The 13,903-nt window shown below is 49.6% G+C and overlaps 1 protein-coding gene across 1 annotated transcript in view; it reads left to right on the plus strand.

Moving 5' to 3' along the window:
- Positions 1-13,903, plus strand: part of LOC137210455 (uncharacterized) — a 70,319-nt gene that overhangs the window by 10,713 nt on the left and 45,703 nt on the right. Inside the window, exons 3-7 of the mRNA XM_067712342.1 lie at positions 709-2,978; positions 3,334-3,591; positions 10,145-10,321; positions 11,330-11,509; positions 11,606-11,852. Coding sequence (XP_067568443.1) covers positions 2,937-2,978; positions 3,334-3,591; positions 10,145-10,321; positions 11,330-11,458 — 606 coding nt within the window. The 5' untranslated portion in view covers positions 709-2,936 and the 3' untranslated portion in view covers positions 11,459-11,509; positions 11,606-11,852. The remainder of the gene's footprint in view (positions 1-708; positions 2,979-3,333; positions 3,592-10,144; positions 10,322-11,329; positions 11,510-11,605; positions 11,853-13,903) is intronic.

Here is a 13,903-nt window from a genome sequence, read left to right on the forward strand (position 1 = left end):
TGGTTGCCGCAGGAAGGGATTGTGGATGGCTAGAAAGGATAATGTGAGGGATGCTTGCAAAGTTGGAACCGTTTGGCATCTTGACTATGGCAGTGGAAACACAAACTGACCTCGATGATACAGTTGTATGGGACTTGATACACACACAGCAAGCAGATAAAACTGGGGAGATCTGGATAAGGCTGTGGAGTCTATCAATGTCAAGATACTGGTTGTGATACTGTGCTGTAGTCTTATAAAATGTTACTACTGAGGAAACGATAAGGGGGATGAAGGGTTCTTCTGCATTATTGCCCACAACTGCACAAAATATATTCCCTAAAAAAAGGAAAGAAAAAGACACAAGACCTACAGGTCAACAACGCAACGTTCAGGAGTCAATAAATAGTATTCCACGAAGTCCAGACGGGTGAGAAAAATGTAGATGGAGCAAGGGAATCCCAAGGGGAGGGCTGGGAGGGAATCCCTCACGTGGTGAATAAAGGATCAGAGGGTTTGCTTCACAATTGTTCTTTAAACTGTGATTCGGCTATGTGCCTGTCAGCATGTATGTTACATTCAACGACAAAAAGAAAAGGAAATAGAAGGAAATGTGGTCTTTTTGGCTTAAGTTAGCAGTCAATATCTTCAGTACTGTCTTGCCCTGGTCTCTCCCCCTTCCTGTTAGGAGCACGGTACATTTAATTTCAATCCACTCTTACTTTAAAGCCTGCTGGCAAATACAGAGAACGTGGGAGAAGATCATGCCGTGATCATGCTAGTTTTAGAGATGGTGAGTATTCTCAGCAAGTTCTGGAACAGTAACGATGCCAGGTGAGTGCACGTTAAATCCAGAAATTGGCAAGCAGGCACACGGCCGTCTCACCGGACTTCTTGTCACAGCAAGTGTTACTTCTTGTCTCTGAACCCAACCGTTGCTACTGACAGTGGAGAGAATCAAGTGTCAAATAGCCTGGCGTCGCGGCCTGGGGCAGGACCGGTTCCACAGGGTCTGGGGTGTAGAATAGGAAACAGGCCTCCTTGGAGAAAGGTATGAGCCTCCAGTGTCTTCTCACATAGATTCCCTGGTTTTATGTTGTGTTTTAATTTTATTTTCCAAATTGATTGCAAGTTCTTTCTATCCCCCCAAATTTCATTCCCTCCAAATACCTATAGCAAACACACCAGATGCCACTGGTTCATTTATTTGATTAATAAATACGTGTTGAATGCTCTCTGCGCTGCGTAAGCAAAATAAACCTTTTGCTCAGTGGATACCCGGGCTTGACACCAGGCGAGGAAACTGCTGGATGGTCAGGGAGCTTTGGGACCGTGGACAGATTCCCTGACATCTAAGGCTGTTTTGGGCGCTGAGCCTGCGTGGATGTACGTTCCGTGTCTTTATCTGGAACTCTAGAATTAATGGCTCAGACCAATTTTTAACCCCCTCAGGAGCATCTGGGGCATCTTCCTGATGGCTGACTCTTCCAGGAACGGGGTAAGATAAAATCACAGCAGCCCACGACAAACTGTTCCCACTTCTTCTCAGTGGTGCTCAGAGCCCCCTCCTTCCTGGCTGTCCCCCCGACAGGCCCACCAAGCCTCAACTAACCCGCCATGAGCATCTTCTATGTCCCAGACTCTGTTCCAACCGCCTTCAACGTATCACAGTATTTAACGGACAGCGACCCAGTGAGATAGGAATGTTAGGATTCCTGTTTCACGGAGGGGGCCGCTGAGGCACACAGCTACGTAACCTCCCCAATGTCTGTAGCTGGTGAGTGACAGAGTGCGGACGCCTGGGTCCCTGGTGCCGTCTGAGCCCGAGCGGGGTCACTGCAATTGTCTCGTCTTCGCGGTCAGTGGCCCGAGGGGCTTCTTGCTTGGACCTCGGGACTCTCTCCTGTTGCTTCCCCGGCTGACCCTGAGGCTCCCGTCGTGGCCCAGCTGGTGTGGGTGGGTCCTGGGCTGTGGACTGGCTCTGTGTCACTGGGGGCCAGCAGGAGCCTGAGATTCCTCGTGCCTCACTGTCCAGAACACTTGGGGGCTCCCAGGCCTTGAGGGGTTCAGTCTCGGGGGCCTTGTCCTTTACTGTGAATGTTTCCAGAGCTGCAGCTGGGGGTTTGGGGGTTCAGGGTGGAGGTCCCCTCCCAGCTCCTTGGAGGGGGCCTGAGGTTCTCTCTGTGACACTAGGATTCTCCCTCAAGAGCAAATCGGTGATGTGTGCATGTCACTGGTGCCGAGTCCCTTGGGGATGTACACCAGTGAGTGTCCACCACGTGCTAGAAACTTCTGGCACCCCCTCTGCCCCATCCTTAAGCCCCCTCTTGTGTGGGTGATGCCCAGGGCTGGCATCTCCTGATCTCCGGAGGGTTAGGAGTCTAGAGTCTGCTCGACTGGGCCCCTTTCTTTGAATTCATACAAACGCATTTTACTAATTCTTGAGAAAAAGCAATTCCAATTATTTGGAATGACACAGCATTTCTGAAGAAAGGGCAAACTTGTTTATTTCTTCCAGCCCGGAAGTGGGTATTATGCTTGTTTTTTCCAAGTCCTAACTGCCCGGAGGGAGTTAACCTTCAGCAGGTCACAGTCTTATTTTTAAATGGTGAAATGGATTGAAAAGGTTTGCAGAGGTTACTCAGTTTACCTGGTCTCGGGAGCAGAAGCAAACCCGGGACGGTCTCGTCTCCCTCAGCCCCCTCAGTTCACAGGTGCCGGGGAGCTCAGTGGAGAATCGGGGTCCTAAAGTTTGTGTGGGGTCTTTGCAGCATTTTCTAGAACTCCCCGCCGTCTCATGAGGGTCCTTCAGCAGGAACCTGAAGAAGGCGGGCCAGTGCTCAGGGGAAGCCCCAGGGCACAGCCGGCTCAGCAAACGTGCACGAAAGGACTGACTCCTAGACGAAGTAGTGACGTGTCTGAAGGCATTTTACGTAAGAGAAGACTTTCCTCCGAAGATGCTGAACCACTGTCTACCAGATAAGGTGTCGGGACTGAAGGTGAGTCAGATGGATTCGTGCTGGAGGCCTGCTTCCCTTCTTCTGTCCTCACACCCACCCCCGCCCAGCCCTGGGGGAGACGAGGTGGGCGCCTCCCGGGGGTGTCGGGTGAATCCGAGCCTAGTGTTAGATTTGGGGTTGCCAGATTCCCTGCGAGAATTCAGAGCAGAGGAAATCAGTAGTTTCCAGGATTGTGCATGTAATCAGGCATTTCTGAGGGAAGGGACTGCCTTTGAGGCAACCAAATGCACCATTTGACATGGATTAAAAACATTTGTTTTTGGATGAGAGTTTGGTCAGCGAAAGTCCTCCAGCCAGCCCATCCCCACTCCTGCCCTGAGCCTCTTTGTCCCAGGTCACCACAGGCCACAAGACAGGACAGCTGCTGCTCCCAGGGAGAAGTTTCTGGAGCCCAAAGCTGGATTTCTACATGGAATCAGGACCCCCTGGGGGCTCCCCTCTGCTGCCCGAAGTTCTCTCTGACCTTGACCCTCTGCCAGGCTCTGAGCAGGAGGTGTGGAAAGACAGAGAAATCCAGACCAAATATGATTCTGATTCCACCAGGAGCAGATCACTTAAACTGAGCTTCAGTTTCCTGGCTTGTGAAACGGAGGTAACAGTGCTTATTGTACAGGGATATTATGAGGATTTGAAGTGCGGCACACATCAATTCAGTGCATCTCCCTTCTCTGGGCTAAAAGTTTCAGTGGAGACAATGGCTAAAATTGTTCTGGTATGTGAGTTCCTTTAGGCTGGTGTTAGGTGCTGATAAAACCTAAATCTTGATTTTCATTATAAATAAAAAACCATTTGATGGGATTGGCAAATCTACAGATATTTTCCTTAGGAGAAGCAGAAAGCTGTAAAGAGAGTAAACTGATAGACATTCAACTTTGGAAACCGCCCCTCTCTTCCTTCTCTGGACAGGGGAAGCCGTGACTGGACCAGGAGGCGGGTGCCTGTAGCCTTGTGCTCCTGGGTGTGGAGCACTGTGGTAGGCCCCCGGGGGTGCTAACGCGAATAGTCTATGGGCTCTGCTGTGGCGGGAGGATGCCGTGCCTGAGGATTTTTGTCACACGTGTGCTGTAGGAGACAGCGAACAGGCCTATGTCTGAGAGCCAGGTGCTGGGGAAACAGAGCAGAGTGGAGACGCCAGTGATGGCAGGGTTAGGTCCCGTGGCTGGTGGGTTCCTGGTGTTCACGCCCCTGGGTAGCCACTCCTCTTGAGTGTGGGCAGGACCTGTGACTTGCCTTCAACCAATGGGATACACAGAATGATGGGCCGTCACTTCCACGGTCATGTTACCCAGGACTTTGACTTGAGTCTTGCCAGCCTGTCCCTGCGGGCTCTGATGAAGCAGGCTGCCGTGCTGGGGGTCACCCTGTGGACAGGCTCTTGCGGCCAGGAGCTGAGGGCGGCTTCTAGCGGCTCACCAGCAAGGAAGTGAGGCTCACATCCAACATTCTGCCGGGGCTGGATTCTGCCAACAAGCCCGGGAGCTTGGAAACAGACCCTTCCCCAGTGGAGCCGGGAGATGAGACCACAGCCCTGGCTGACACCTTGACTGCAGGCTGGGAGACCCTGAACCAGAGGACACAGCTGAGTGTCCGTGCCTGGACTCCCGTTCACAGAAACAGAGTTCATACCTGTGTGCTCTTTAGGCTGCTGAAGGTGTGGTAGCTCGGTACGCCATTGAGTGTATGCAGGTCTCAAGGGAGTTGCGGTTGGCGGGGGTTTTAGAAAGAGTTAAAGCTCGCAAATTCCAAAGAAAGAGCAGAAAAAGCAATGACATGGCCTGAGAGGGCGGATGCCTTTCAGAAAACAGGGCGGGTTCGGTGCGACTTTTCGTGAAGGTGGTGGTTGCATCAGGAGCTGAGGCTGGGAAGGAGTGTGGTGCTGGGTATAAAAGGCCTTTGCTACATACTGAGGCGCTTGATCTGCATCCTGAAGCCTTTGGGAAACTACCAAAGGGTTTTAGGCTGGGGAAGGAAAGCACCAGATTTTTATATAGGGAAAAAAAACTGGCGGTGGTGTAGAAGATGCATGGAAGTGGGGAGACTGGTCCAGCTGATGCTGAGGAGTGATGCTCTATGAGGTTCCTGCCACACCTCCTTCCCTATAAGCTGGACCCCTTAGTCTGAGGTGATGTTATATTGATAAAGGGGCACCTGTAAGCCTTCAAATAATGGTGCTGACAGCAGAACAGCTTGCAGGGAAAGGAAACCAAGATCTGGAGTCAGTGTTGTAAGGAGGCATGGCTACTCCCTCCAGGGTGGAAACATACAGCACATTAACCTAGTTGCGGGTTAATTACCAGTGGCCGCCTGCTCTGCCCAAAGCCTCTGTGCTGGCAGCTGGGTCCCTGGAACAGCCGTAGTGGGTGGAGGCCATGCGACTGGGCCAATGAACAGCTCCCCTCCTGCCATCAGGCTGCCATCCACTCAAAATTCCATTCTTTTTTATGGCTGAGTAATATTCTATCTTATATATACCACATCTTCTTTATCCAGCCATCTGGTGATGGACACTTAGGTTGCTTCCATATCTATGTAAGTCAGACAGAGAAAGACAAACACTATACACTTTTACTTGTATGTGAAATCTAAAAACTAAAATGAATGAATGTAACAAAACAGAAACAGACTCATAGATAACAGAGAACAAACTAGTGGTTACCAGAGGGGAGAGGGGTGAGGGTCGGATAAGATAAAGGAAGGGGATTAAGAGGTACAAACTACTAGGTGTAAAGTAAATGAGATACAAAGACGTGATGTGCGGCATAGGGAATATAAGTGATATTTTATAATAACTTTAAATGGAGAATAATCTATAAAAATTTAAAAATACATCTGTATTGATTAAAAAAACCCCAGTAGGGTCTATTCGCTCTTCCCATAGATTCTCGCAGATCAAGGGGCCCTGTTTGCAGCTCTGGCCTTGACACCAGTTATGTCCACCTTGGCCACTGAGGATGGTACGTTGTCTCAGGGACCCTCTCAGCAGGGTTCCCGTGGTCCCCACTGACTCGAGGTGACGCCCTCTCCTGGTAGAATCTTCTAGTGTCAGCCCCCGTTTATGAGGACCCTGAGCTTCTTGAGTGCTGTTCTCCTCTCCCTAGAGCATTTCTTAGGAGAAGGGAGTGTCCCTGTGCCCTCTTAGGGGACGCATCCGGCGAGGGGTTCTCTGGTCTCGGGTGACGAGGCCACTTGAACACGCCCTCCTCCTGGAGCCTCCTCCGCCCACCCTCAGGACCCCACCAAGGAGGTTCCGGCGTCTCATCCCATTCCCTGGAGGCCGTCACGAGGCCCTCTTTCAAGGGGCCATTCCACTGGCTCCACAGGGTGGGCTCCAGTCATCCGTGCCAGATGGTGAACGTGGACCCGAAGAGAAAGCTCCCCTATCAACAGACGCCCCCCGTGTAGCCTCATGCCCTGTCCCCGCTCGACACCCTCACCCCCGGCGCCCGAACCTGCTCCCCTGGGTCCTCCCGGGAGGTCTTCGCAAGGTCTGGCACTTTGCGGTGAGGTGTCTCTTTCCTCTTTGCTCGGCCTGTGTTGACACCTGCACTCACGATTGTTCTGGAGGCAACTCAGAAGAGCAGAGACGGGCCGCCCGTGTGAGGTCTCCTGCAGTTGGAGGCTCTCTCTAGGCTCTTCTCCAGAGACAGGAAAGTTGGGGGGGGTGTCAGCTGTCCTGGAGGCTCCAGGGGAAGCATCTTCTGGTGCTGCACACTCCTCTGCTGTTCCCCCACCCCCACGACCACGTCCTCAGCCGAGTATTAGTACCATTCGCTCTCAGGCTGTAGGCTGTGAAGGGCACAGGGGTCTCTGAGCCGTTACAGAGGCTCTGCCTTGGAGGTGGCGACTTGAGCCTGTGTTCAGGGCTTCCAGGATGGGCTGGGCTGGAATCAGGGTGAGGCGTACAACACAGAGGACTTTCCGAGTTCAAGTGTTTACAGGGGCTTATGGACACTACAGCAGAGGCACTTCTGGAAAAGGGGAGCCTCTCTGGAACTGGAAGGGTGAGCATCATTTAGCTGAGCAGAGCAGAGGGAAGCTGTTCTAGAGAGAACGCTGGCTGGTGACCCCTCCTTTGTGGGGCTGGGGATGGGCATGATGCCAGCGGTGGGCGGCTCCTTGGGAAGGTAACCGAGACGGACTGGGGTTTAGCATGTGGCCAGTGACTCATCGTTTATTCAGAAAAATATGCATCTTCACTGAAATGACAAACATTAATTGAATGCAGCTTTCTGATAAGCCTGATGGACACCGTGTCAGCCCATCCTCTCCTGACACTGAGCTCAAGTCACTCATTAAAGCGAGAATGTCCACTGCCTCCTCAAGGCTCCGTGTCTAACTCTGAGATTTTTCTATCCTTTCTTCCCCACCATCCTTTTAATTTCTCCAGGAATATTGCAACTTGGCTTGCCACACTCTGGGCTTTCAATCCCTGTGTTTTCTTGTGGCTCTGTGGATTGAAGCCCAAAGCAGCCACCTAAACTAATCACCGTGGCTCCTGGCTTTGGGGGTTGCATCTTTCTATAAGGTTTCTTTTGGCCGCTCACTTCTGATTCATTCATTCTGTCATTTCATCTTTGTCTTGACTCTCTATAAAGCCACTTATTGGAGATGAAAGTGCTCGAATTTTATCTTTTGCTCTGCATGTTTAAAAATATGATCCTGGTGGTGCAGGGGTTAAGAATCCGCCTGCCAATGCAGGGGACACGGGTTCGAGCCCTGGTCTGGGAAGATCCCACATGCGGCGGAGCAGCTAAGCCCGTGCGCCGTAACTACTGAGCCTGTGCTCTAGAGCCCACGTGCCACAACTACTGAGCCCACGAGCCACAACTACTGAACCTGCGTGCCTAGAGCCCGTGCTCCACAACAAGAGAAGCCACTGCAAGGAGAAGCCCGTGCACAGCAACAAAGACCCAATGCAGCCAAAAATAAATAAATAAGTAAAATAAATGGAAAGTACTCAAGAGATTGTTATAGTTTAAAAAAAATACAATCAAGGAAAATAGAACTTATTCTGTTATATTATTGTTTCTCACCAAGGAATGGGGTGTGTGTGTGTGTGTGTGTGTGTGACAGACAGAGGCAGAGAGAGGGCGAGTCTCAATTCGCAGTGCTGAGCAGGGAACTGGTTAAAGGAACTGGTTAAACCAGGGAACTGGTTAAAACTGGTTAAAAACTGGGTTCTGAAGGCCTTCAGTGCTGAGCTGCCCAGAGTGGGCAGGATCTCTGGTCTGGGCGGGCACAGTGGGGCTGAGAGCCCAGTCGCCCACCTCTCTGAGTCCCCATCCTCATGGAACCTTAGAGCCTCAGGGTTTAGAAAATCAGGGTAGTAGTTTCAAAGCCACTGCAGCACCAGTTTTAAAACCACTGTAACAGACAAGGGCTGCAGCTCCAACTCTAGTGCATGTTCCTTCCTCACGTCGATTACTATTTCTTTTCACGTCTCTTTTTCTCCGTAGAGTGAGAAACGCTGCTCGTTATCACCCACAACACCCCAGGGGACGTTTACTGGACCCTCCTTGAGCTCCCTGTGCTCCGGGATTGTCCCCAGCCGGCCCGTTCCCTTCCCGTTGTGACTGTCCCCTCTCCTCTGGCCACTGCAGGGCTTCAGGTGTCAGTCCTTTCTGGACCCCCGGTCAGGGTGCTGCCCAACACACGAGGGTGTCTCAGAGTCCCAAATGCCATCACCTCCTTCCCCCACACCTGTGTGCTGAGTGGTCCAGGAAAGATGCTGGGATCCAGCTGACAGCCTCAAGGACTCCGCTGTGGGGAATTAAAAAGGAGAGAGGTAAAATACCACACGTATCAGCAAGACAGCAGGTCAAACAGTGGGTGTCTGAAAAAAAAAAGAAAGAAAAAAGCAGGTGCGATCTTCTGGGCTCTGTTCTCTGTCTTTCTGAGAACTTGGCTGACCTTGGCTGGTCGGGGTGTGACCAGAGTCTGCCAAGTTCTCTGTTTCTCCCAGGCACTACCATGTGCCTGCTAGAGATCTAGCCGGGCTGAAGCTCCACTGGAATTAGCTCCATTTGGCAAAGATTAGATGGGAGGTTCTTCCAACTCTGGTACAGGTGAAACCACGTCGGTAGTCTGTTCTAATTGATTCTGTGACCTTGAACAAGTCCCCTTACCTCTCTGGGCTTCAGTTTCCCCATCAGTAAAATGAAGAATTTGAATGGTTGGTCTTTTTAAAAAACTTTTTAATTTAAAATAGATAACCAACAAGGATCTACTGGATATCACAGGGAACTCTGGTCAGTACTCTGTAATAACCTAAATGGGAAAAGAATTTGAATGGATGGTCTTTAAATGCTTGATTTTTAGAAGCTGTTGCTGTGTGCATGCCCTGAAAGTGCCCTGAAGGACCTAGGGGCCTTGAAGCAGCCCGTCCGTCGGGGGCAGCTTTAGTTGGGTGTGGGTTTTATAAACAAGGGGCTTGGAGGAATCCTTTCCTACAGATTTGCCCCTCGGCCTCACTGCCCTTCTTTCCCTAACATCTCTGAGTGCAAAACAGTCTACAACCCTAAAAAAAAATCTTCTCTAAATCACTGTTAGCTGACGTTTCTCCTTTTAAAGCAGCTGTGGTAGACTTTTCCTGCAAAATCCTCAGAAGTAGAGCTTTGCTGTTTAAGGCTGTTTTATGGAGAGCAGGGATGAGGACGAAAGACAGGGCTGGCCCCGGATCGGGAAGCTGCAAGCTGACAAAGACATCTGGATGTGACACGTGAAGCCAGCACCATTTCTTAGGAGCTGAGAACGGTTCTTCCAGAACAGATTACCTGAGGCTGAGGGCTTGAACCTGGGCGGGTTCGCATTATAAGGCGTGCTCTGCCGTCTGCTACTCGAAAGTGCTGAGTTTCGGTTGTTAGCTAATATGGTATTTGGACAGAGGGTGAATCCTGCCTTCCGCGGTGCAGGTGGGGTCATCAGCCGTCTCCCACGCTTACTTTCCCACGAGAGATAATAAAACCATCTCTCAGGTCCCTTTCCTCCCGCTGGAGAGGGCCCAGGATTTGTGCTGTGGCACTGAGGCGCGTGGGTGCCTTGCAGTGTCCGAGCTCCACTCGATGGCAGTGCGTGGTATTTGAGGATGGATGAGGTCTAGCCCGATCCAGGCACTTTGAGCAAAATCTCACCCTGTGTCCTTCCAGCTTGATTTCGGACACACCTCTGCCAGCCCTCCCATGACACCCCAGGGGCCGTGCAGCTCCCTCTGCACAGAGACGCTTCCTGCCCAGGATCCTGTGGTCTGGAAGGACGCAGTTGCACTTCCTCGCATCTGTGCAGGGTTGGCCAGCTTGAGGAAGAAGTTGTACTTGTGGCCTGTGGTGAGTGACAGGTGTGTATGTCACCACCATGGGGGCGAAGCAGGGGAGGGGGCACTGGCCAGGTGTTTTGCTGTGACATCTTGGGAACTTGTCTCATCTGCTTGGTGAGTCTTTTTTTTTTGGAGGCTTTATTTATTTATTTATTTAACAGTCTTTTTTTTTTTTTTTGCAGTATGCGGGCCCCCCACCGCTGTGGCCTCTCCCGTTGCGGAGCACAGGCTCCGGACGCGCAGGCTCTGCGGCCATGGCTCACAGGCCCAGCTGCTCCGCGGCATGTGGGATCCTCCCGGACCGGGACACGAACCCGCGTCCCCTGCATCGGCAGGCGGACTCTCAACCACTGTGCCACCAGGGAAGCCCATGGAGTCTTTTTTTTAAAATTGGAGTATAGTTGATTTACAATATTGTGTTAGTTTCAGGTGTACAGCAAAGTGATTCAGTTAAACATATATTTTTTCAGATTATTTCCCATTACAGGTCATTACAAGATATTGAATATTGTTCCCTGAGTTATATAGTAAATCCTTGTTGTTTATTTTATACATAGTAGTGTGCATCTGTTAATCCCCAATTCCCAATTTACCCCCTTCCCCTTTGGTAACCATAGGTTTGTTTTCTCTGACTGTGTCTGTTTCTGTTTGTAAGTAAGTTCATTTGTACTATTTTTGGATCCCACATATAAGTGCTATCATATAATACTTGTCTTTGTCTGACTTACTTCACTTAATATGATCATCTCTAGGTCCGTCCATGTTGCTGCAAATGGCATGATTTCATTCTTTCTTATGGCTAACATTCCATTGTATGTATGTACCACATCTTTATCCATTCACCTTTCAAATTAGAGCTTTCGTCTTTTCCGGATATATGTCCAGGAGTGGGATAGCTGGGTCATATGGTAGCTCTATTTTTATTTTTTAAGGAACCTCCAAACTGTTTTCCATAGTGGCTGCAGCAATTTACATTTCCTGCTGGGTGAGTCCTTTGTTTTGTCTTTTGCCATTCAAGGGTGAAACAGCATTGAAAGAAGTCAGAAGCTGTTGGTTCCCGCAGAGCGAAATGGGACGAGTTCAGCCACACGTAAAGCCTGGAGGGGAGAACACTGCATTGCCAGCTCCTCTTGATTTGGGAAACTGAAGTAAGAAAATTTACAATCCGGACTTCACCCTCCGAAATGCTTTCAGAAAGGTGCTCAACTTCAGGCAACGTTTAAGGGCTTAGAGACGTGCCATTTATTACTGCAGAGTTGGTGAAAGCTAGTCACTTGATTTATGTTTATTACAGGAGCACAGAGTAACACAGTCAGGACACAGACATGGAACAGTGGGCACTGAAGCACCTTAACCTTCCCACGTCTTCTGCTGTTCTTACGGGAATGTCTCGGTTGAGAAGAAAAACGTCCTTGGCATTGTGACAATGCCAAGACGTTGGCCCCAGACCCAGACTCTGAGCTGCAGTGTGAGTCTCGGCCGGGCCCTTCCAGCTCTGAGCTCTCAGCCACAGTGGCCACTCGGGGACCCCGGGGGGGATGGTACGTAGTCTGCCTCTTGCTCACGGTTGCCCTGAAAGCTGTGATGTCCTAGGCTATCCAAGCAAAGTATATTAGTAGAATGTTTTTTAATTACAAAGAATTTACTTTTCCTATGCCTCATAAAATCTTTTCTTTTCCTAAAATTCTGGAAATGGTGCCAGAGCATTTGCTAATAGCTGTGGGACAATTGTTTAATAGTCTCTCCGCGGTCTGCAATAGCTCTCTGCTCATTTTTGGATAACACTATGAAGAACATTTCAGTGTCGTTTTCTCCAAAGTTGAGAAACATTTTTTTCCTTCTCTGTTTATTCATGTTATCCTACTAACTAGCTGATAGGCACTAAGGATCTAAAATATACTTTAACTAGTTTTATCAGATTTCATGTTATACACACTGATTTAAAATAATTAATCCTAATAAAAGACACAGGTAAATAGGTTTTTAAAAATCTGCTATTTTGCATACTCCAAGCCATTACCTGAAGCCCATTACTTGGATTATTGAGAGTTGATTTGAAATTACTTCTCTACACCTGAAAATTAATTAAAAAAATTTTTTTTTCTTTGGGACTTCCCTGGTGTTCCAGTGGTTAAGACTCTGCACTTCCAGTGCAGGGGGCACGGGTTCAGTCCCTGGTCAGGGAACTAAGATCCCACGTGCTGCATGGTGGAGCCAAAGCACAGTTTTTTTTCTTCTATAAAATTAGGATGAAGTTTGATAGTATGTACGCGAACAAGGATTTTTTTTTAAGCCTTTAAGATAGGCTTAAAATGATCACGATGATTCCTCCTGTGGATGCTTACCTCCCATGAGCGATCAGAGAATCATCAGGTCTGGTTTTCCGTGCCCTATCGTCTAAACCTACCTTAAATTAGGCAGACAGTCTTCTGTGGTTCTTCCAGAACGACCTCCCCCGTTCACTCAGTAGGGGAAATTGCCTCAGAGATACCTTTGAATAACTCTCCAGTGACATTGTGAAGGCTACAAAATATTAACGGGGGCTTAGGCAAAGAAACCTGGTGACGCTGCACCTCTGTGCAGATCCTGGGTCTTTTCATCTGTCTAAAGGGAAAGAACACCAGAGGACCACATGTGATTTCAGAGTCAGCTTTGTCCCAGGAGGTATTTTTTTCTGCCATAAGTACTTTGACCTTCCCACACCCATCTGCAAAGCTCAGTAGCTACACGTCTTCAACAGGGCACATCTTCTGGAGCTGCTGTTCAGAGAGAGAACAGGCAAAGGGTGAAGGCTTATACATTTAGATCAGCCCATTAACGTGGCTGCTGTCGCCTCTGCTCAGACGGGGATTACTCATCATTCTCTGGAGACTTCAGTGCTTCCTCGGGCCGCCCACTGGGCAACATTTCCTTCCTGCTGTGACGCCAGACATGGAAATGTGGGCTGTGATTTATGAGTCTCTGGGTTTCCAACCAAAATACCATGCATGGTTATCTGAAACACACTCACAATCTGTGGAGGCCAGCAGAGTCATAGAGGTCTCTATTATTTAATTTTGAAATCGTTTTTTCCTGTGCTGTAGCATTTCTGGATTTTCAGTTCACTGTTTATTCTCAATTGGCTGCATTTGTTAATCTGGGAGAAAGAGGGAAAACTAGGAAGGTCTAGAAAACCGTTCAGATCCTCTTGGACAAGCTCACAGATGAAACTTCAGGGCAGAAAGCATTTTGTACGCTTGGACAGAGACTGCCAAGGCAAGTTACTCTGGGGGAAATCCTCGGTTATCCCTCTGCAGAAGGGTGACAGAAAGCAATGAGGGTAACCAGGACCATTGGAAATCCTGATTGCCATTTGGGTCTTATTCATCCTGTCCTGCCATTAGACCACGGGTTCCGGAGTGGAGCGCACCCCAGAATGAGGAAGCTGATTCAGAATGCACATTCCTGTGCCCACCCTTGAAATTCTGAAACCTGAGATCTGGGTGCCACCTGGGATTCTGCACGTTTTGTTCGTTTGTTTGTTTTCGCCGTGCCACGCGGCTTGTGGGATCTTAGTTCCCCAGTCAGGAATTGAACCCGGGCCACAGCAGTG

The sequence above is a fragment of the Pseudorca crassidens genome, chromosome 17, assembly GCF_039906515.1.
Source record: "Pseudorca crassidens isolate mPseCra1 chromosome 17, mPseCra1.hap1, whole genome shotgun sequence".
NCBI classification, from domain to species: Eukaryota; Metazoa; Chordata; class Mammalia; order Artiodactyla; family Delphinidae; genus Pseudorca; species Pseudorca crassidens.